This window comes from Alosa pseudoharengus, unplaced genomic scaffold (assembly GCF_046254945.1).
Source record: "Alosa pseudoharengus isolate Yale_2024_CS ecotype anadromous, Long Island Sound unplaced genomic scaffold, YU_APseudo_1.1 YU_APseudo_1.1_scf_13, whole genome shotgun sequence".
In the NCBI taxonomy this organism is placed as follows: domain Eukaryota; kingdom Metazoa; phylum Chordata; class Actinopteri; order Clupeiformes; family Clupeidae; genus Alosa; species Alosa pseudoharengus.
Window position 1 is genome coordinate 23496500 of NW_027468598.1, and position 24320 is coordinate 23520819.

A 24320-nucleotide genomic window follows, 5' to 3' on the forward strand; every position below is an offset into this window, starting at 1 on the left:
CGTGTGATTTTCAAGGATAGCCGCTAGAGAGTCATCAGACACTTTGAAAAGCCTGTCCAATAGCTCTGGCCAATCTAACGGCAGGGATTTAATCCAGTCACGTCCAAGCAAATTGCCACCCTGACCAGCCACCACAAGCGCCCTCAAGTGGTAAGACTGGCCTTTGTATGAAACTGTTACTTGAACGGCCCCCCTCAGGCTTATGTGCTGTCCTGTATACGATCGAAGAGAGATGTTACAAGGCTCTAACTCCAATGACGGCGCATAAGTACGCAGGCGTCCAAATGTCTTTTCCGCCATGACAGTGCGAGAGGCCCCAGTATCCACCTCAAAATGTATCTGAGCCCCATTCACATTTAGCTCCATGACTGGGTGGCTTCTCTACCACTGCTAAGACATAAGCGATCTCTTCCTCCTCACTGTCAACTGGCAGGCCCACTCTCTCTGTAACCACATTGGCCCTGCCACCATGCTCTGACTTCAGGCTTGCTCTCTGGCCCTCGCTCTCCTTTTTTACGGCAGCAGCGAACAATGTGGCCTCGCTTGCCACAGTAATGGCAGTCAACATCCTTAAATCTACAGCTATCAGGCATATGAGCCTCTCCACAGCGATAGCAACGGCGAGGTTGGGTTGTCGTTGTCTTGCTGCTGGGCATTCTCCGAGCCCTGGTAAGTGGACGCCACTCTGTTGATTTCTTTTGGGCACTGCAAAGCTAAAACACCCTTCTCGGCTATCTCAAACGCTAGGCATACCTCTAATGCCTTCCCCCAGGTCAAATTTGGCAATGACAGGAGCCTTTTCTATAATTGTTCCATGGCAATGCCCCACACTAGCTGATCCCTTAATCTCTCCTTCAATGTTCCCGCGAAATCACAGCGTGTAGCTTGATGCTTCAAACGAGCAACAAAACAGTTCACAGATTCATCAGTGCTACGTGTGCATGACTGAAATTTAAACCTTTCCACAATTGAATTACACTTAGGGTCGTAATGGTCCCGTAACTTTTCCACTAAATCGGCAAAAGATATATCTGTAGGCACTGAGGGGGCTATTAAGTCTCGTAACACTCCATATACGACTGGCCCGCAAACAGTCAAGAGTATAGCCCTCTTCTTCGCATCGTCTTCAATTCCATTAGCAACAAAATAGAAGTTCAGCCGCTCTGCATACCTGCTCCAATGTTCCGTGTTGGAATCAAAATCGTGAATTTTCCCAAACATCGCCATGAACGTTACTGGTAGTGGTTTCACTTAGGCTACGTGAAGACTTAGCCAACTCCGTTGTAGCAGCAGTGGTGAGTTAGCTCGGTAACGCCACCAAAGGTTAAATCATGCAGGTCACGCAGAGAAATGCAGAAAGTTCAGGTTTATCCTCGTCGCCAGTTTGTTGTAACCTCGACAACGATAAAAGCAATGTCCATTCCCAGATGCTTCTCAATACCGGGTACAACTCCGGTGCTTTATTGAACCAGTCGTAACATACAAGAAGTTTATCATCACCTGGCAACCAGCCCCCACGACACCCCCATATGTCATCACTCACTCTTGCTCACGCGCACACTCAGGCAATACAAAACAGTATACCTTAAATAAAACCCTCACGTTATGACATGTAGGCTACAACTTTCGTTGGCCCTATAACAGCGATAGCATGGACAGCTTGTTTACAATTGATTCCATTGTTGCGAAACCTGCCTCCAGGCTCAACCGTCGTCCTACTATGGTTGTTATAGTTACCATTCATAAACATTGATATGGAATGGCAATTAAACTTTTTTTTACCAGATCTACTTCATAGGTGTCCTGTTATTCAGAATTAAAAGCCACCCCGCCAGCCAATCAGAAAAGAGATTACTTCTCTCTGGGTGATAAGTAAGGGATAATGCCGGAGGTGTCCATTATCAGAAATAAATGGACGACGCGGAGGCGTGACCCGTCGCTTCTGCGAAGTCCATTTATTTCTGATAATGGACACATCGAAGGGCATTATCCCATTTATACCATGGTCACTTACGAAATGAATAAATATGAAATCAATTATTAATACTAAATGAGTTTTAGAGCTAAAATCGTTAGTTTTTTCAGCTGTTTATCGCAACGCTGTGGAATGTTGATAAGTCACAGCTGAGCGGACTAACTCAGGCGTTGTCAAGCAACGTCACATGATACAAAGTAGGCTAGGCTATCATTTCAGAAGGCCAGTGCACTAGCTTACCGTATCCAGAGGATGATGCGAAATTTTGTTTCAAAGAAAGTCCACAGATAGTTTCATCAATCATTTTTATTAGGCTACAGCAAATGTGCTGTATTCAGCACTCTGATCATCAAACTATTTAAACTTAAATGCTACATTTCCATTGATTGTAAATTTTGAAAGAGATACTGGCATGTCCATCATCGTTGCAGGACGGATATTTAAAGCTTGTGGCTCGCTACTACCCTGACCACTGCTTGAGACATTGGGAGATGACAAAATGTTGCTCCATTGTCGTCTTTTCTGTACTGACGGAGCCCAGTAAGCCTGCAGACTGCTCTCACAACGATGCCCCGTCACTGACATGATGTGGAGAGTTTCCAGCCCAGCGTCAGAGTGACGACCGACAGCTGTGCTCCGGAGGCTGTGGTTGGTCGCAACAGACCATACTCGCCAAATATGTTAAAAAAAGTTACAAAATCACTCATGTTTTCTTTTTGTCTGTCTTTCTTGCTGTTGTAATAAATAAGCTGTAACGTATTTAGTCTCCGTTGCCTTGGTTACCAACTAGCGTTTGAGCCAGCGCAGTGATTTAGAACTGTCATCAGGCAATTCGACCGGAACGTCTTTTTATAGGTGTAGTATATCACTTTTTAAACGACACCCTTTTCAACCTAGACCATGGTATAAGTAATGTTAATGTCCAAGGGTTTTTAGAAAGTAGTTTACATTCTATTCAACAAGTTGTTGCTGGTGCTAGACCAGTGGTCCCCAAACTACGGCCCGCGGGCCGGATACGGCCCGCCACCTCATTTTAGGTGGCCCCCCAAAACATGTCCGTGGTATATAGGATCCGGCCCGCACAGGAGTACGACATCAATTAATTGTTAATAACTAACTAACTTCTATTCAAGTCATAATTCTGTAACTTTCTGGTATAATTATTGATATTTTTTATTCACTCGTTCGAATGTTCATACAGAGTTCACAAAGTTATCAGGTGAGTGAAAGTTAGAATGGTGGTCATTTCAGATGTTTCTGCCACCACTTCATAAAACTCATAGTTTGAGAACTTTAAATTATTTGTAGGATATTGCTTGTTCACAACTTGCTGTGTAGCCTATGCAAAGTTCAGAGTTCAAAATATACTTTTGGGACTCCCTGCTTATAGTTTTGAGAATGCTATTATTATTATTTCATTTGAGCTATATTTTACACTGATATGGCATGATGGCAATATAAACACAGATAACAATGGTATTAAATTGCAATAGCCTATAGATTAAATGTAATGGAATACTAAGGTAGACTGCCTTTGTTCACAGTGCTAAGCTATTTATGGTTACTGATATACTCCGAGTCTCTGGCCCTCTCTTAGAGCCAGGCATAGTGAGCTGTCCCTCGGAAGAAGTTTGGGGACCACTGTGCTAGACTATGAAAGCCTACAGCTCTGTGACATCTGTCGGCAACAGTTTGTTTTTGTCGAGTGACACTTGTGGCCTGAACTAATTTAACATTGAGTCTCTTTGGATTAAAATGCCAGGTGAATAAATTAATAAAATAGACAAAAAGAGCATTCACATTTTGGAAACACTGACCTGTGGGATGCCGTTGGGTACAGCGGTCACCCTTTAAGTTAGATCATTGTTGTTATATGTTGGTTTCTTTGGTTCTCACTTTAACTACATTCTGTTGGCCTACAAAGACAGCCTGAGACTTGTGTTTGTCTTTCCTCCTTCTCCTACAATCTCTCAGCGGACCTTTGTTTTTTTGTGTGTGCTTTGGGAGGAGGGGGGGTGGGTTTGTCAGAGAATTTGGGGTTGTTGAGATTGCCAACAATAGGATATAAGTAGTTCTGCAAGACAGGTGAGAAGTTGGGATTGTCTATGAATGCTACGAGTTTCCCAATCCTAATGCTATCCCAATCAAATCAAAATATCATTGGCATATAATATAAATCTGTGCTCAAAAAATAACTGTATGAAGAAAGAGATCAATATCTGGATCTGATTCTGTATCCACAGTTGGTCAGGGAATAAGGATGGAAAACATGTCCTACGTCAGTGACATTCTTGTGCTGGAAGAATTAGGACACCCTAAATCATTTGCAGATGCTGTATTTTACACACTGCTATTTGCTTATATTGCACTGCTGATAACCAATTTTGGCGTTCTTGTTATCATCACTAGAGAGAAAAGCTTACACCAACCTATGTACCTGCTATTTTGTAACCTGTCAGTCAATGATATCCTTGGTAATACTGTTATACTACCTCAACTGTTGTTTGACATGGTTGCTAAAAACAGGTTAATTTCTTATAAAGCGTGTGTTTCACAGATATTTTTTAACCATACATTTGCCTCAGCATCACACACCATACTGATCATAATGGCTATTGATAGGTATGTGGCTATATGCAATCCATTGCGATACAATTCAATAATGACAGCTAAGGCAGTTGCAGTCTTGTCTGTGTCTGCCTGGAGTTTCGTCATTGTATTAGTCAGTGTATTAGTGGGCCTCACAATCAGGCTGTCTCGCTGTAGATCACTTATTCCAAATTTTTATTGTGACAATGCCTCCTTGTTCAAGTTATCTTGTGAAGATGTGTCTATTAATAATATCTATGGACTGTTCTACACTGTGGTACTATTGTCCTCCTCAATGGGTACTGTTGCTGTCACATACATTAGAATTGGTGTCAAATGCTGGACTAAGAAAAATGCAGAACTCAATAGCAAAGCCATCCAAACATGTACAAGTCATTTAGTCTTGTATCTGATATTGTTGCTGTCTGGATTCATTATTGTTATCATGCATCGGTTTCCAGAAGATCGCTTTTTAAGAAAACTCATGGCTATTCTTTGTCTTCTTATACCTGCCCATTTGAATCCAATTATTTATGGCCTACAGACTAAACATTTAAAACTGAAAATTTTGCAACTATTTCAAAGGAAAATAACTCACAGTTAAGACAGTATCTCTCATTGTGACTGTTAAATATTTCACACATTTGAGGAGCATTGAGTTGGCAACCATTGAAACAGCTGACATGTAATGTAATGTAAATGTTACTATATATATAGAATGTTGTGATTGCAAATGTTGAAATTCTTTGACATAAGAAATACAAAGTTGCAGATTCACAAACCCAGTTACACTGGATAGTGCAGATCTTGTGATGACTTATACTGGATGTGTGAACCTTTCTTTCTGAGATAATTGAGTAAAGATGCAATATTTTAATATGTTTTTCTTTGATGATTTTAAATGAGTAAATACCACTCTTTTTAATAAAATTGAAAGAGCAGATTTGAATCTACTTCAATCAGTCAGATTTCTTTCTGACCAATAATTATCTATACTAGACTTGTAATCTTCAAATAAATTAATTGAAGATTACAATATTAATATTACAATATTAGTGATGATATTAAAACCAATTAAACTTATTAACCTTCATTTAGAGTGCCGTCCCTCATCAGCCACAATTATGACTACACACAGAGGTACACTATAGCAGAGTGAGATGGGCAGGTTTGAGAAAGGGCTCCTGTCTTAAGTTAGAGGGCCATCAGGGGACAAAAAAATCTAATTATCCTGCCAGCCTGTTCTTCTGGCAGTATGGTTGTCACAGTCACTATGTAAACACTGGAGCCTTGAGTTTTTTTTATTATTATTTATTTAGAATCGAAAATAAAAACAAATTGTGGACAGTGTGTCCTATACATACAGTGCCCGCCAGAATTATTGGCACCCCTGGTGATGATTACTGAAAACCGGTATAAAATCATTATTTCGTGATTTACGGTAATCTCACAATGGCAACTATGAGGAAAAATCCAACCTTGAAGGGAAGCAAATGTATTCATTTATTTCTTAATGAGATCTCATAAAGAAATACATGTTGAACAAAAACACATGTGCCACAATTGTTGGCACCCCTGGTAGATCATATATAGAAAATGTAACAGAACCATTTTTCCATTCAACATCAAAGTCAAAGTCAAAGTCAGCTTTATTGTCAATTTCTTCACATGTTCCAGACATACAAAGAGATCGAAATTACGTTTCTCACTATCCCACGGTGGAGACAAGACATATTTTAACAATTTTAAGTCCACAGACAAACATAACATTCAAGTAAACAAAAAAGTAAGTAAATAAGTAAATAAGAGGGCACATATAATGAAAAAATAAGAGCAGCAAAATTTGGTTGAAATTGTGCATAGACAGTCAATAAAATAAAATACTAGTGCAAAGTCAGGCCAATAAGAGGCTGAGGTAGTTCTGTTTGACCTAAGTAAGAAATAAAGTGGCATAGTGGTGCAAGTTATGTAAGAGCAGCAGAAGTGTTGTGTTTCCAGGACAACAACAACAAGTTGCAAAGTGTACAAGTGTGCAAGTGGAGTGGTGCAGGCGGCCATTTGTGGGTCCAATGTCCAGGATGTTATGTAGCTGAGGGTGGAGGGGGGAGAGGAGGGAGAGAGTTCAGCATCCTAACAGCTTGGTGTATGAAGCTGTTGGTGAGTCTGGTAGTGCGGGAGCGCAGGCTTCTGTACCTCTTCCCAGAGGGCAGTAGATCAAACAGATTGTGAGCGGGGTGACTTGCATCACTCACAATTTTGGTCGCCTTGCGGGTGAGGTGGGTGGTGTAAATGTCCTTCAGGGAGGGGAGTGAAGCACCAATAATCCTTCCAGCTGTGTTCACTATGCGCTGCAGGGCTTTCCTGTTGTATTCAGTGCAGCTTCCGCCCCACACAGCGATACAGCTGGAGAGGATGCTCTCAATGGTGCCTCGGTAGAATGTGGTCATGATGGCTGGTGGAGCACTTGCTCGCCTGAGTTTCCGCAGGAAGTACAGGCGGCGCTGAGCTCTCTTCGCCAGTGATGCTGTGTTGGTGGTCCAGGAGAGGTCTTCACTGATGTGCACCCCCAGGAATTTGGTGCTGCTCGCTCTCTCCACCACAGCACCGTCGATGGTCAGTGGCAGGTGTTGGGTGTGACCTCTCCGGAAGTCAACAACAATCTCTTTGGTCTTGCTGACGTTCAGCAGGAGGTTGTTGTCCCTGCACCACGTGGTCAGATGGTCGACCTCCAACCTGTATTGAGTCTCGTCGCCCTTGGTGATGAGACCCACCAGAGTTGTGTCGTCAGCAAATTTCACTATGTGATTGTTGCTGTAGGTTGCAGTGCAGTCATGCGTCAGCAGGGTGAAGAGCAGCGGACTGAGCACGCAGCCTTGGGGGGCCCCTGTGCTCAGTGTGATGCTGCTTGAGGTATTGTTGCCAACACGTACTACTCAAGCAGCATCACTTTACATCTTTAAGTTAATTAGAGTGCAGTAGAGTAGCAGTAGTTCATGACTTTCTTTTTCAGTAAAGTATGAAAATAAAGTGACAGAGGTCAAATCCCCTAGTCAAGACAAGAGAATATGCTAATACAATTACAACACAACACTGTAAGTCAGTGAATGGCTTAAAAAAAAAGGTATTTGGTTGAAAATGGCCATATTTACAGTGAAAACAATAATTAAAAGGTTCTAATCAACTGGAAATGAGAACAAAGATCCATGTTTATCTGGCCCCAGGCGCAGTGAGGAGGATGGTAACAGGCAAAAAAAAACATAAGAATCACTGCTGGAGTGTTACAGAAAAAAGTATCTAGGGCAGTGTTTTTCAACCACTGTGCCGGGGCACACTAGTGTGCTGTGAGAGATCATCAGGTGTGCCGCAGAAAATTACCCAAATGTCACTCACTGGTCCAGAAAAGCAACTGTTGCATCAAATAATTTATAACCACATGCTCTCATTGATTGTATGATTGCACTATTTGTGGTATGCAGGCATTGTACAACGGGGGCCCCATATCCAGTATTCACAGAATAATCACATATCCAGTTCATAACAACAATTAAATTAGATATAGTCACCTACAAATGAAACAGAGGGCGCTTGTTTTATTGAGCAGGTCTTGCATAGAAGCCATAAGGCCATATCTGTGTATTATTTGAAATTTTAGGCTATGGTATGTTTATTTTTTCTTCAGACAGGATGTTAGTGTGCCGTGGGACATTTTAAGTGTCAAAAGTGTGCCGTGGCACAAAAAAGGTTGAAAAACACGGGTCACCAAGTCTCCACAAAAAATCTTCAAAAATGACCTCAGTGGTAGTAGATTATTTAGTGGCCATGTCAGGTAAACCTTTCCTGTCATTTAATGAAAAATGTAAATGCAGGAGTTACTGAATGCTAAAATTACTTTGTCTGGAACCATGGTCTATTGTCACATGAAAAGAGAGTATGCTCTTTGGCAAGAAACACTCTCAGCGTATGTGAGCATGGATTACGCAGCGGATGATGTAAAATATTTGTTATTTACTCCAAGCTAATCATCTAACAGAACCTGTGTAAAAGTATTTACAGTGTAATAAACTGATACAAAAAGGAAAATAAACAATTTGGAAGGAAAAGACAAAAACACAAATAATAACTTACAGTTTTTCTCAGTCGCTTTGGTGCTTTTCTCAGATCAGAATTAAAATTCTCATAACTATTAGTTCAACCTCCACAACATTTAGTCATTTGTGCACATCATAGTAGCAATTTCTCCTTCCTCTGAACAAATTGCAAATGCTTTTGGACATGTATCAGTTGCTTTCATACAATTCTCTGCTGTTTTTTAACATTATCATTTGCTTATGTCATGTCAGTCAAAATTAACTATACTTATGGATACTGAATAGTCGTTCCCAATAAAACGAATAGTCTTCATTTCATTGCTTGAGTCATTACATACAAAATTGGTGAACTAGTTATCAAATTCTGTCACAATGCTGTAGAATTGCAAAGAGCATACAGTAAAAATGTACGTATTCAGTGTCTTGTACTCACTTACTCCCCTAACTACAGCAATGTGTAACTTTACTGTAGTTTTCAAATGGCTGTACATGTACTGTATAGTGCTGTCTTGAGCATGTTCAGGTAGTGTCACCGAGTTCTGACCTTTTTTTTGCATTAGAAAACACTGAGAGAACTGTCATAATGAAAACATGACAAAGCCATTTGACTATCTTGTTAATAAACGATGGCGACAAGACTTTTCATTTTGATGACACTGGCACTTTCATTGACATAAATACTTGCTTTTGAGGAATGAACTATCCATTTTGAGCAAGTGACGTGCTTTTGCAGGTTATCAACTAGGTTTTGCAGTTTGCACTAATTGTTTTGAGAAATGCACTCACTGCTGTGGAAATGTTAATAGTGATGTGAGAATAGCACCAAAGCGACTGAGAAAAACTGTAAGTAGCAAAATAATAAGAAAAGCAATAGCAAAAGCAACAACAAAAGTAAGCTTTAAAGATCTCACTTTACTGAGATAATTGAGGCCTCACACTATACATGTGTGTCTGCTCACCCCGCTGGCCTTCCTCAAACTGACAAGCACCCCTCTGTGAAAAAGGAGTCCTCTCCTTTTCCCCTACGACAAACATTTGAAAAACTGCCTTGTGCCACACCTGCATGGACTGCAGCCAAACACACTCACCTGCACTCAGTTTGTTTTATTGCTGTTTATGTCTTGTGTATGTAGGTGTATGCATGTCTTTATACTGGGATATTTTAACTGTGATTGGGTTAATGGTACAGACCACCATCACCCCTGCATTCCCTATAATGGTTTAGCCCAGACCTAATTGGGTAATTGCCTAGCCTATTTAAAGGCAGGCTTATTTCACACGGGAGAGACACACAATAGACGGGAGACAACGGAAGACAGAGGGAAGAGCTGGAGATCCAGGGACTCAGGGAAGTTTAGAGAGTTAATTGAAGTTTATAATGTTAACCTTGCTTGCTGTGAGGCAAGGGTAGAAAGTATGGTCCAGAGTTATGCAAAGTCGCCTTGTTTGGATCGGGAGCCTAGAAAGTCTGTAAAATTGTTGCCTAGTTTAATGGCGAGTTCAAATGTTCACTTGAAGATACACACTGAAGATCCCTGGATTTTTATGTCTGGATTCCTGCTGTGCTTCCTCTTGGTTTGTGGACTAAACAAATAAATAATATTTTTGTATGGAACTGCTGTCTCCTGCCTTCCCTCGACACCACCTAATCCAGTGGCGCACCTCCCTAAACGTGAGGTGGTCGCCTCGGTCCCTCACACCCTCTTTTACAGGGGTTGAACTCCCCGCCCCAGGTGGAACATTCCACCTAAACTGGTGAGAGCAGGGTCAAGTCAAGTCAAGCTTATTTATATAGCGCATTTCATACACAGAGGTCATTCAATGTGCTTTACATAAACAAAACCAAACAATAATAACAAATAAAAGCATAGAAGGGCAATATAGTCAAAGAATAGTTAAAAGGTAAAGATCATGATAAAAGAAAACATAAAACACAAGGTAAAATCATTTAAAAATAAAGAATAATTAGTAAGCAAAAACAAAGGCAAAAGTAGTAAAAAAAAGTATTTACCAGGAATTACCAGTGCATGAAAATGCTAAACATATGGTGTGAAATATATTGTTAAAACAGATGATGTGCTAATTGGCAACCAACATGATGAGGTTTAATATAGTTGAAATGACTGAACTAGGTAGATGAGGTTTTAATATAGTTGGAATGACTGAACTAGGTAGATGAGGTTTAATATAGTTGGAATGACTGAACAGTTAAATAGGTGGATAGTTTAAAAGGTTAAATTATTTGCTAGGTAGACAAAGTTTAATATAGTTGGAATGACTGGACTAGGTAGATGAGGTTTAATATAGTTGGAATGACTGAACTAGGTAGATGAGGTTTAATATAGTTGGAATGACTGAACAGTTAAATAGGTGGATAGTGTAAAAGGTTAAATTATTTGCTAGGTAGATGAGGTTTAATATAGTTGGAATGACTGAACTAGGTAGATGAGGTTTAATATAGTTGGAATGACTGAACTAGGTAGATGAGGTTTAATATAGTTGGAATGACTAAACGGTTAAATAGGTGGATGGTTTAAAAGGTTAAATTATTTGCAGGTAGATGAGGTTTAATATAGTTGGAATGACAATAGTTAAATAGGTGGACAGTTTAAATGGTTAAATTATTTAATAGGGAATTATTGTAGTGAGGACTTTTATTTTGAAACAGTTGTGGACAGAGGAAACAGTTTAACATGATTTGTAGCAGACTGGAAGTTGAATGAATGTTGATATTCAAATAGTTTAATGGCTGTGTATAGGTAGATATTTGACGATAACTGAAAGTTGGAATGGCTCTAATGTTTGCTAGCAGTTAAGATTTTTAACTATGCTAACCATGCTACTTAGCTAATGTTTTATAGTAGTGCTAGCAATGCTAACCTGCTAACCATGTTACTTAGCTAACGTTTTCTAGCAGTTTAATGAATGTTGATATTCAAATAGTTTAATGGCTGTGTATAGGTAGATATTTGACGATAACTGAAAGTTAGAACGGCTCTAATGTTTGCTAGCAGTTATGCTAAGATTTTTAATTCTGTTAACCATGCTACTTAGCTAATGTTTTATAGCAGTGCTAGCAATGCTAACATGCTAACCATGTTACTTAGCTAACTTAACTAACATTTTCTAGCAGTTATGCTAACTATGCTAACTAACATGATAGCATGCTAACTATCCTAGCTAATCATTTTTAGCAGTTTTCCTAAAAATGCTAACTAGCATGCTAACATGCTAACTATGCTAACCATGTTACTTAGCTAACTTAGCTAATCATTAAATGCTAACTAGCATGTTAACATGCTAACCATGTTACTTAGCTAACTTAGCTAATCATTTTTAGCAGTTTTGCTAACTAACATGCTAGCATGCTAACTATGCTAACCATGTTACTTAGCTAACCTAGCTAATCATTTTTAGCAGTTTTGCTAAACATGCTAGCATGCTAACTATGCTAACCATGTTACTTAGCTAACCTAGCTAATCATTTTTAGCAGTTTTGCTAAAAATGCTAACTAGCATGTTAACTATGCTAACCATGTTACTTAGCTAACTTAGCTAATCATTTTTAGCAGTTTTGCTAACTAGCTAACTATGTTAACCATGTTACTTAGCTAACCTAGCTAATCATTTTTAGCAGTTTTGTTAAAAATGCTAATTAGCATGCTAACATGCTAGCATGCTAACTTTGTTAACCATGCTAACTAGCTACAGTGGGTAGGAGTCATAGTTGATGAAAAGTGTTGACAAAGTTGATGACAAGTTAAAAGTTGTTGATAGACGGCTAGTGAATGTATATAGTTTAAAAGTTGAATGTAGATAGTTTAAAAGTTGTTGATAGACAGCTAGTTTAATAGATAGATAGTTTAATGATAGTTTAAAATAGACCGTTTAAAAGTTGAATGTAAAAAGTTCAGTAGTTTAATGGGTTACTTTGTTTAACAGTGGATTATTGTAGTGAGGACTTTTATTTTGAAACAGTTTTGGGCAGAGGAAACAGTTGAATAGGATGTGTAGTCTTAATTGACCCAGATTGTATGCTTAAGGCGAGACACGGCAGGTGAAAACATCGTTTTTTCATGCACTGGTCAATTTCGAGATTTTGAGTTAGTCTGTTACCTTAGCATGTATTCTATCACACTAGTACAACAAAAAAGTCCGATTTACACATTTAGGTGTTTATTTCATTATATTGTGTCTACTCGCGCCTGTATATTTATCCTATTTTCAGCAAAAGTTAGCATTCTAACCTTGCATGCACTCCCGCGACATATCGTGTGTAGTACCGTTAGAAAGCTCTGTTTTTCCTGTATCACGCTATGTGATCCATATATGGACACTTCCTTTGTATCAGCAACCAATCGCGAAAGTTCAAAGACGAGTCTAGGCTGAGAATGGAATCTCATTGGCTGTCTTTCAAGGCTGTTTTCTCAAAACGAGTTTCCGCTCCCACTCTGAGCAAGGAAACTCCACTTCAGAAGCACTTACATACACCAAACTTTCTAGACTTATGCCTAACTATATTTCGAAGATATTTACAGAGGGGTTTGTTGATATATTATTCCTAGCCTGACTTACATGACATTTTATGCCTAAAACCATGGCAAAAATCGATTTTTTAGGGCTATTGACATTATATTCTGATTTACAGGATAACTAAAGTAGATATTCATTAATCCCTCTGTACATTTTTCAACATCTATTATCTGAACACAATGAAAACATAATTTTGAACCTGGCTGTATCCAATGCTCAGGTTTCTTGTTTTAAAATGTATGCAAATTAGCGCATATTTAATGAGATAATGCCTAATTTGCATATGTAAACATTACATTACAGAAAACTTGTAATACATTTTTTTCTCATATTAATGTCAGTAATCAACTGGGTAAGTTTCATAGTGATATCTGCTTGTTAAAAATTTTACCCTATTCACCTGTAGTGTCTCGCCTTAAAGCCTGAGGCTGCAGGTGGCCTGAACACCTGCCATAGGATTCTAATTGCTTAACGGCCGTATTATGATGTCATAATCGGCAATGTTAAGTCTATGGGGATTTTTAAAAAGTTTTACTTTAATAGTTTAAAAAGTATAAAAGTTTCAAAGTTGAAAAGTCATACCAACCCGATCTGTTTGAAGACCTACGTTACAAAGTTTGAATGAAGTTTCTAAGTTAAACTGTTCAAGAGAAATTGCGTACGGAAAAAGTGGTAAGCGGAATAATAATAAGAAGAAGTAGAAGTTGCCTAGGAAGAACAGTACAGTTTTTTTCATGCACTGTAATAAGAAGATGACTTGGAAGAACAGTACAGTGCATTTTCATGCACTGTAATAATAATAACTAGAAATGCAATTCCAAGGAATTACCAGTGCATGAAAATGCTAAAGTTGTGATGTAAAATATCATGTATAGTTAAAACAGATAATAAAGAGATGGTTACTATGGTGATGCTAGGATAGACATGGTGGTTGCATAGCTTAATAAAAGTAGACTGTTTAAAAGTTGAATGTAGATAGTTTAAAAGTTGTTGATAGACAGTAGATAGTTTAAAAGTTGTTGATAGACAGATAGTTTAATGATAGTTTAAAAGTAGACCGTTTAAAAGTTGAAGGTAAATAGTTTAAAAGTTGTTGACAGACTGGAAGTTGAATGAATGTTGATATTCAAATAGTTTAATGGCTGTGTATAGGTAGATATTTGACGATAACTGAAAGTTGGAATGGCTCTAATGTTTGCTAGCAGTTATGCTAAGATTTTTAACTATGCTAACCATGTTACTTAGCTAATGTTTTATAGCAGTGCTAGCAATGCTAACCTGCTAACCATGTTACTTAGCTAACGTTTTCTAGCAGTTTAATGAATGTTGATATTCAAATAGTTTAATGGCTGTGCATAGGTAGATATTTGACGATAACTGAAAGTTTGAACGGCTCTAATGTTTGCTAGCAGTTATGCTAAGATTTTTAATTCTGTTAACCATGCTACTTAGCTAATGTTTTATAGCAGTGCTAGCAATGCTAGCATGCTAACCATGCTACTTAGCTAACTTAACTAACATTTTCTAGTAGTTTTGCTAAACATGCTAACTATGCTAACAATGTTAGCATGCTAACTATGTTAACCATGTTACTTAAACAAAGTTAACAAAGTACACTTAATCCAACTGAGGTGAAGAACTACAGACCTGTCTCCCTTCTTCCTTTCTTGTCAAAGGTTTTGGAGAAAGTGGTCTTCAAGCAAGTTTGTGACTTTCTTCATCAGAATAATCTACTAGACCCTATGCAGTCTGGTTTCAAGAGTGGTCATTCTACTGAAACTGCTCTTCTGTCTGTGACTGAAGCATTGAGAGTAGCTAAGTCCTCTGCTCAGTCATCAGTATTAATTCTACTAGATTTATCTGCAGCCTTTGATACTGTTAACCATGACATTCTCCTATCTATACTATCTGAACTGGGAATTTCTGGAAAAGCTCTTGACTGGTTTGAATCTTACCTTAAAGGGCGTTCTTTCAACGTGTCTTGGCAGGGACAAGTATCTAAGTCTCATGCCCTCACCACAGGTGTGCCTCAGGGATCAGTATTAGGACCCTTGCTTTTCTCTATTTACACCACTTCCTTAGGTGATACTATTCGCTCCCATGGATTTGACCATCACTGTTATGCAGACGACACTCAACTTTACCTGTCTTTCCCACCTGATGACTCTAGTGTTTCCCACCGGATTTCTGCATGCCTTAAGGATATTTCAGCCTGGATGAAAGATCGGCACCTTCAGCTTAATCTCTCAAAAACAGAGTTTTTGGTGTTTCCAGCTAAAACAGCTATTCCCCAACAGATTAACATCCAGCTTGACTCAACTTCACTGACCCCAACTAGATCGGCACGAAACTTGGGCGTTGTAATTGATGACCGACTTAACTTCTCTGAGCATATAGCTTCTATTGCAAAATCATGCCGGTTTATGCTTTACAACATTAGGAAGATCAGACCTTATCTGACACAAGATTCCACACAACTTCTTGTTCAGACCATGGTCATCTCTAAGCTGGACTATTGTAATTCACTATTAGCTGGCTTACCCGCTTGTGTAACAAGATCATTACAGCTGATTCAAAATGCTGGAGCACGCCTGGTCTTCAATCAGCCAAAGAGGACACATGTAACTCCTCTCCTAGTTACTCTCCATTGGCTCCCTATAGTAGCCAGAATTAAATTTAAATCTCTCACTTTGGCCTATAGGACACTAACTAGATCTGCTCCTAGTTATTTTAATTCAATAATCAAGCCTTACATCCCCAACCGCCCACTGCGGTCTTCTGGTGAGCGTATGTTGTGTCGACCAGTCATAAAAACTGGGTCTAATTCCAGACTCTTTTCTTCAGTGGTTCCATGTTGGTGGAATGAACTGCCCAGTGCTCTCCGTTCCTGTGGTAGTTTTGGGTCGTTTAAGAGGGGTCTAAAGACATTCCTATTCAACATATACTTAGTTGTTTAAGCGCTTATGTGTTATGGTTTATATAATGTTGTTTTATTTTAATTGGGCTGTTAATTAATTTGACATTATTGTTTATTATTGATATTCTCCTTAATGTAGTCTTAGCATGTTATTGTTTTTATATTATTGATTGAATTGACATTATTGTTTTATTATTGCCTTTCCCCTTTTTTACATTGCTTTTTTTTATTAGGCTATTGATTGAATTGATATTATTGTGTACTACAACTATTCTCCTTACTATATTTGACCTAGATTTTAATCTGTTCCCTGTTCATTTTTAAATATTATTATGTTGTTTTGTATTTATATGTCGCTTTGGACAAAGGCGTCTGCTAAATCCATAACCATAACCATAACTTAGCTAATCATTTTAGCAGTTATGCTAACTAGCATGCTAACTATGCTAACCATGTTACTTAGCTAACCTAGCTAATCATTTTAACAGTTTTGCTAAAAATGCTAACTAGCATGCTAACATGTTAGCATGCTAACTACACTAACCATGTTACTTAGCTAACTTAGCTAATCATTTTTAGCAGTTTTACTAAAAATGCTAACTAGCATGTTAACATGCTAGCATGCTAACTATGTTAACCATGTGACTTAGCTAACTTAGCTAATAATTTTTTGTAATTTTGCTAAAAATGCTAACATGCTAACTATGCTAACTAGCTACAGTGGGTAGGAGTCATAGTTGATGACAAGTAACAGTTACAATGGCTAAACAGTTAAAAAGTTCAGTAGTTTAAAGGGTTAAATTGTTTAACAGTGAAATATTGTAGTGAGGACTTTTATTTTGAAACAGTTTTTGGCAGAGGAAGCAGTTGAACAGGATGTGTAGTCTTAATAGGGCCAGTTTGTATTGCTTAAAGCCTAAGACTGGCAGTTGAGATCCAGGTGGCCTGAACACCTGCCATAGGATTCTAATTGCTTAATGGCCGTATTATGATGTCATAATCGGCAATGTTAAGTCTATGGGGAATTTTAAAACGTTTTTCTTTAATAGTTTAAAAAGTATAAAAGTTTCAAAGTTGAAAAGACATAGCAACCCGATCTGTTTGAAGACCTACGTTACAAAGTTTGAATGAAGTTTCTAAGTTAAACTGTTCAAGAGAAATTGCGTCTAGAAAAAGTGGTAAGCGGAATAATAATAAGAAGAAGAAGTTGCCTTGGAAGAACAGTACAGTGCATTTTCATGCACTGTAATAAGAAGAAGAAGCCTAGGAAGAACAGTACAGTGCATTTTCATGCACTGTAATAAGAAGAAGAAGCCTAGGAAGAACAGTACAGTGCATTTTCATGCACTGTAATAATTATCAAGGCAGATTCAGAATTTGTAACTCGGCACAGTTAGCAGAAAGCATCTGAGAACAGTTTGGTCTTAAGTCTAGATTTAAAACTGGCTACAGTTGGGGCCTTTTTGATGTCATCCGAAAGTTGGTTCCACAGCTGAGCCGCATAGCAGCTAAAAGCTGCTTCACCATGTTTAGTTCTAACTGTAGGTTTTACTAGCAGGTTTTTCACCTGGGACCTGAGAGGACGAGAAGGTGTGTACTGCTGAAGCATGTCTGACAAGTATTTAGGTCCTGCTCCATTTACTGATTTATAAACAAGCAATAGTGCTTTAAAGTCAATTCTGTGACTTACTGGAAGCCAGTGCAAGGACTTAAGAATTGGAGTAATGTGGTCAGTTCTTTTAGTTTTTGTTAGAATCCTAGCTGCTGCATTTTGTATCACCTGAAGCTGTTTAATAGTCTTTAAAAAGCTGATTTAGTTATCGCTTTCATGTGGCTGTTGAAATTTAGATCACTGTCAATTAATACACCAAGATTTTTAACAGTATCCTTTGCCTTCAACCCTTTTGTGTCAAGGAGAGTGGCAACCCTAAGTCTTTCCTCCTTTTTACCAAATATAATTACTTCAGTTTTTTCTTTGTTCAGCTGAAGAAAATGTTGAGACATCCAGGTGTTGATTTGTTCTATACACTGACACATAGATTCAAGAGGACCATAGTCGTTTGGTGATAGAGCTAAGTAAATGTGTGTGTCATCTGCATAGCTATGATATGAAATCAAATTATTTTTGAATGATTTGTCCAAGTGGGAGCATACAGTGCTGGCCAGGGGTCATAAGTATTGGCACCCCTATGTTAAATTCCCATATTCAGTTAGCCTATTAGCTGGTTTGATGCTCATTGAGCTCAATGCAAATCAAACCAGCTAATAGGGTAACTGAAATAACACCCATGCCAATCTCTAGGTATGGTGAAGGGTATGTGATGATGTGGGGCTATTTTAATTCCAAAGGCAAGGGTAACTTTATCAGGATGCACAGTATTCTGGATCCATGAAATAACTGGCCTTTAAAAATACAAATCTGCCTGTCTCTATGGGAATTTAACATAGGGGTGCCAATACTTATGACCACTGTATTTTAAGGAAGAACATTTATTTATTTATGATACATTATTCATTCATTAAGAAAATTAGTGTCCTTAAAGGTTATATATTTCCTCATTTTTCACTTAAGGCATTAAGATCAATTTCCAAAAGATGATTTTATATTCCTCTTTTCAGTCAACTTTAGCATGGGTGCCAATACTTTTGGCCAGCACTGTATAGAGGTTGAATAATAGAGGCCCCAAGATCGACCCCTGGGGAACACCACAGGTCAAGGACGTTGGTGTTGAGGTACAGTTTCCGATAGCAACAAAGAAGCTCCTTTCTTGTAGATATGATTTTAGCCATCTGATAACTATGCTTGTAAATCCAACCCAGTGTTCTAGTCTGTGTAGTAAAATATTGTGATCAACAGTGTCAAATGCTGCACTTAAGGTCCAGTTGCACTAGGACTGATGTTTTACCTGAATCTGTGTTGAGGCGTATGTCATTGGAAACTTTAATGAGAGCTGTTTCAGTGCTGTGATTTGCCCGAAAACCAGACTGAAAGTAATCAAAATACCCATTTGATGTTAGGAAGGTGGTTAATTGATTAAAGACTACTTTTTCAATAATTTTGCTAATAAAAGGTAGATTGGATATGGGCCTGTAATTGTTTAGCATGGAGGCATCCAGGTTATTTTTCTTGAGAAGTGGCTTTACAACAGCTGTTTTCAGTGACTTAGGAAAAGTGCCAGACAGCAGTGATACATTTACAATTTGAAGGACATCCGCCGCTATGAGGTGAAAAACAGTTTTGAAGAAATTGGTAGGCAGAGTGTCTAAGACACATGTGGAAGAGCTGAGATTCTGTACCGTTTTTTCAAGTGTTTCGTAGTCTATCAAGCTGAACTCTGACATCAAGTTTAGTTTCCCTCTGTTTGTTGCTGGAAGTTCAGGTTGTTGAATTTGTAATTGAGCAGATATGTTGAGTCTGATTTTGTCAATTTTACCTTTAAAAAAAGATGAAAACTCATTGCATTTATTAGTTGAGAGAAGTTCAGGTGCTAATTGTGAGGGGGGATTTGTTAACTTATCAACAGTTGAAAATAGAATACGAGTGTTATTTGAACTTCTATTGATAATGTTAGAAAAGAAAGACTGTCTTGCTTTGCATATTTCAGAGTTATATGTGCGGAGCATCTCTTTATGGATTTCATAGTGGATCTGAAGTTTGTATTTACGCCATTTTCTTTCAGTCTTCCTACACTCTCTTTTTAGAAGTTTAACTGATGGATTTTGCCTCCATGGTGCTTTCTGTTTGTCCTTAACTTTCTTGAATTGTAATGGAGCAATGTCATCCATAATGTTTGCCATTTTTGCATTAAAGTGATCAAATAAGTCTTCAGAGTCTGACAGTTGACTTGACTTGTGAAAGTGCTTGCTCAAAGAGAGCACTTGTCTGATCATTTATGATTCTCCTTTTTACCATCATAGCTGTGAGTGTGTGGGGACATAGACACATCAAAGAACACGCAGAAATGATCAGAGGCCAGGTCTTTAATAGCAGTAGAGACAGCCTCTCAGCAGCTTTGATAGGTGCTATCTCCTCATGCTCATCACATCCATTTGTTTGCTGAGATTCCAGGGAGTTTGACGCCAGTGATTGACTTTGAGTCATTTTAGCAGCACCCATCTTATCTTGTCCAGTGGACATGTCTGGGCATTGTTGAGCTGGTTGTTTATGTTTCTCCAGGGTCTGCATTTCAGTGGAGGCTAGCGGGTGGTTACCAGAGGGCCCCACAGCAGGGGGGGTTGGGCATATCTCTGTTTCAGCCTGTGCAGAGTGTTTTGGTTTAGCTGAGTTGTTGATGTCATCCGCTTGTTCCGTCTGTATGGCCACTGAGCGCTTATCAGAGGCTCGGCTCAAGGTTGGTAGAAAAAATGTTGGGTGCAGGAGAGAGAGGTGATAGTATTTGGTTAAGATCTTGGCCCCAGTCCAACTCAGCTCTGTGCTATTTGGTCTGAAGTATTCCCTGCGATTCCAAAAAAGGTTAAAATTGTCAATAAAATTCATCCCAACTGAAAAGCATGTTTTTGCGAGCTAGGTGTTTAAACTGAATAGTCTGGAAAATACAAAGCTTCCCTCTGCTGGGAGTGGGCCACTGATGAAAATTTGTATTCCAAGCTCATATGGCCGAGAAAAGTTCCTTGAAATCTTCTTTGACATACAGCTGTTCTCTGTAGATGTCATTTGCTCCAACATGCACAATGATGCGCTTGATAGTTGCATATTTTGACACAGTTCTGCAAGCTTGTTTTTTGTGTCAGACACTGAAGCATTTGAGAAACAACATACAATCATCCTTTCCCCATTTATATGTCTCACAGCAGAGTCGCCTAGAACGAGGGTTGTGGGATGAATAGGTGTCGAGTGCTGCTTCTTGTCTGTGCCCATCTTTCTATTGTTGTGGTTTGATTGCTGCCTGCTTTGGGTCTGTTCCCTGGGAAATTCCTCTCTCACGTCCCATTCAGGAGGCATTCAAATCTGTTCCATAGTGTTAGGGGCTGTGGGCTTCCCTTAGGACCACAAGCCCTGTAGTAGTTTGCTGATCTGTCTGTATTTCTGATACGAGGCCTGAAGTTAACATCTGAATTTACTGGTGTTGAGGTAATTACAGTTCTTGTATTATGTTTTTTGTTTTTTGGTCTGGCACCTTGCCTGTGCCAAGGCTCTGTACTCACATTTCCCTTTGTGAGGTCGATGCATTCATCTGCTCTATTTGCAGTGGTATTAGACTGCTGGATTACATTCTCTGCATTTCCAGTAGTTGCTGTACTCACTTCATGAGATGTCTCTCGTAGTTCATCTGTCGTTGGTGGAAGGGCATGCATCTTTGATTCCAAAGTAGAAATCCTCTGTTCTAGCTCAGTACATTTTCGGCATGATCTCCTTGGTCTCTGGCCGGAGAAGCGCATTTTGTTTTAATCCAACTTCAAGGTGTATCAATACGGACTCTGCCGTGATCCTCTGGCTTGCCTTCAATGTCCTGTAACATAATGCTATGTGTTGTGTGAACTGAATCCAACATCCAGTTATGTTGTTGAGCAACTGATCAAAATTATCAAATTCTGAGTGGAAAATGGAAGGGGCCCCTGGTGATCTAATTGTGTAGACAAAAGACTGGATATCTCAGCTATGGAAGCATATGTGTAGCTTTATTTAAATGACAATGCAATCTGCATTTCAATAAGACATTACATTATGCAATTGCCAATTCATTATGCAATTTAATATTGCAATTTGCAATAATTTCCAACTAATTGTATTTTAATCTGCACAAAGTGACAATGCAATCCTAAAATCAATTTGAATAATTTTGTTTAAAAAATAGAATAAACATGGATTGAATTGCAATCCATTTTGCCATGGTACTTCAGTCTCAAAATTCAAATGGCAATTAATTTTGCATTTTTAATTAATTAATTTGCATTTTTAATTAATTTTGCAAAAAATTATTGTTTCTTGGTATTTTGGTTTTGTTAGGGAAGGGGGTGGGGGTGTGTGATAGGCGAACCTAGGCCGTATTCTATACATGAAATAGGCTCATTATATCAATATAAAGCCTTAACTATGTTAATTTTAGACACCTACCAATAAGCAGCATGGTAGATATTTGACCTAAGTCATCATATGTTAAGTCTGAGTGTGTATTGGGTCACCTAAATGCTGTTCTGATTGACTAGGACAATCTCAATGTGTTACAATCGCTTAAAATAATTTTTTAGGATTTCCATATTCACAGGGCTAAAACAGGTAGTGCAACCCAAAATTTTCAATTATATATATATATATATATATATATATATAGAGAGAGAGAGAGAGAGAGAGAATTTAAAATGTTTAGATTATGCCAATTGTGAAGCCTTTTATATTACTTGCAATGAATACATATTTCATATTTCAGATTGAAGAAAACTGATCAAATTCATGGAAGAGTTTACATGAATTAGTTTGAATGAATGGTTTCTGAGCATTAGGTCAATGTAAAATCTTTATTGTGAATGGTTACTTCAATTTTATTAAGTTAATCCAATGTTTCACTTTTTACAGTGCATGATGCTGGCCTACAAAGACAGCTTGAGACTTGTGTTTGTCTTGCCTCCTCCTCCTCCTGCAATCTCTCAGTGGATCTTTGTTTTGTGTGTATGTGTGTGTGTGTTGGGGAGGCTGACAAAGAAAATAGGGCAGAATGCCCTACCTTAAAGAGAAAATAGGGTATAAATAGTTTGGCAACACAGGTGAGAGAAGTTGGGATTGCCATCTATTGTCGCTATGGGTAAGATATGAGTTTCCCACTCCTAATGCTATCCAAATGAAATAACATTTTCAGCATATCATATAAATCTGTGCACATAAAAATAACTGAAAAAGAGAAAGAGCAATGTCTGGATCTGATTCTGTATCCACAGTTGGTCAGGGAACAAGGATGGAAAACAGGTCCTACGTCAGTGACATTCTTGTGCTGGAAGAATTAGGACACTATGAATCATTTGCAGATGTCGTATTTTTCACACTGCTCTTTGTTTATATTGCACTGCTGATAACCAATTTTGGTGTTCTTGTTATCATCATTAGAGAGAAAAGCTTACACCAACCCATGTACCTGCTATTTTGCAACCTGACAGTCAATGATATCCTTGGTAACACTGTTATACTACCTCAACTGTTATTTGACATGGTTGCTAAAAACAGGTTAATTTCTTATAATGCGTGTGTTTCACAGATATTTTTTACTCATACTTTTGCTTCAGCATCACACACCATACTGATCATAATGGCTATTGATAGGTATGTGGCTATATGCAATCCATTGCGATACAATTCAATAATGACAGCTAAGGCAGTTGCAGTCTTGACTGTGTCTGCCTGGAGTTTTGTCATTGTATTAGTCGGTGTATTAGTGGGTCTCACAATCAGGCTGTCTCGCTGTAGATCACTTATTCCAAATTTTTATTGTGACAATGCCTCCTTGTTCAAGTTATCTTGTGAAGATGTGTCTATTAATAACATCTATGGACTGTTTTACACTGTGGTGCTATTTTCCTCCTCAATGGGTACTGTTGCTGTCACATACATTAGAATTGGTATCACATGCTGGACTAAGAAAAATGCAGAACTCAATAGCAAAGCCATCCAAACATGTGCAAGTCATTTAGTGTTGTATCTGATATTGTTGCTGTCTGGATTCATTATTATTATCATGCATCGGTTTCCAGAAGATCGCTTTTTAAGAAAACTCATGGCTATTCTTTTTCTTGTTATACCTGCCCATTTGAATCCAATTATTTATGGACTACAGACTAAACATTTAAGATTGAAGATTTTGCAAATATTTAAAAGGAAAATCACTCAGTTAGGACAATAACAACTCTAATGTAATGTAAATGTTATTATACATGGTTGTATAATGTTGTGAATGCAAATGTTGAAATTGTTTTACATAAGAATGATGTTTTAAAAGATGATGATTGTATTATACTGGATGTGTGAACCTTTCTTTTCTTGCTGAGGTAATTGAATAAAGATGTAATAATTGTAATTTTTTGAATGTTACATGATTTAATAAACGTCAGTAAATACCACCCTTTGTAATAGCCTACACTTGAAAGAGCGGATTCGAATCTACTTTTATCAGTCAGTCTCATTTTTGATCAATAATTCTAAGCGTACTAGACTTGTAATCTTCAAATAAACTAGATGTACCGCATAGCGCAGGCATGGACTGGCCATCGG

General features: G+C 38.3%; 2 protein-coding genes across 2 annotated transcripts; both read left to right on the forward strand.

Annotated features, from left to right (window-relative positions):
* Positions 1 to 4235: 4235 nt before the first annotated feature.
* Positions 4236 to 5168, forward strand: LOC143121196 (olfactory receptor 52N2-like). Its single transcript, XM_076281587.1, has one exon. The coding sequence runs from the start codon at positions 4236 to 4238 to the stop codon at positions 5166 to 5168; it is 933 nt and encodes a 310-aa protein (XP_076137702.1).
* Positions 5169 to 20727: 15559 nt separating this feature from the next.
* On the forward strand, positions 20728 to 24105 carry LOC143121197 (olfactory receptor 52E8-like). The gene is made up of 3 exons (XM_076281588.1): positions 20728 to 21194; positions 22638 to 22863; positions 22997 to 24105. Exons 2-3 carry the CDS (start codon positions 22860 to 22862, stop codon positions 23950 to 23952), a joined length of 960 nt encoding a protein of 319 aa, XP_076137703.1. The 5' UTR covers positions 20728 to 21194; positions 22638 to 22859; the 3' UTR covers positions 23953 to 24105.
* The last annotated feature ends 215 nt before the right edge of the window (positions 24106 to 24320 follow it).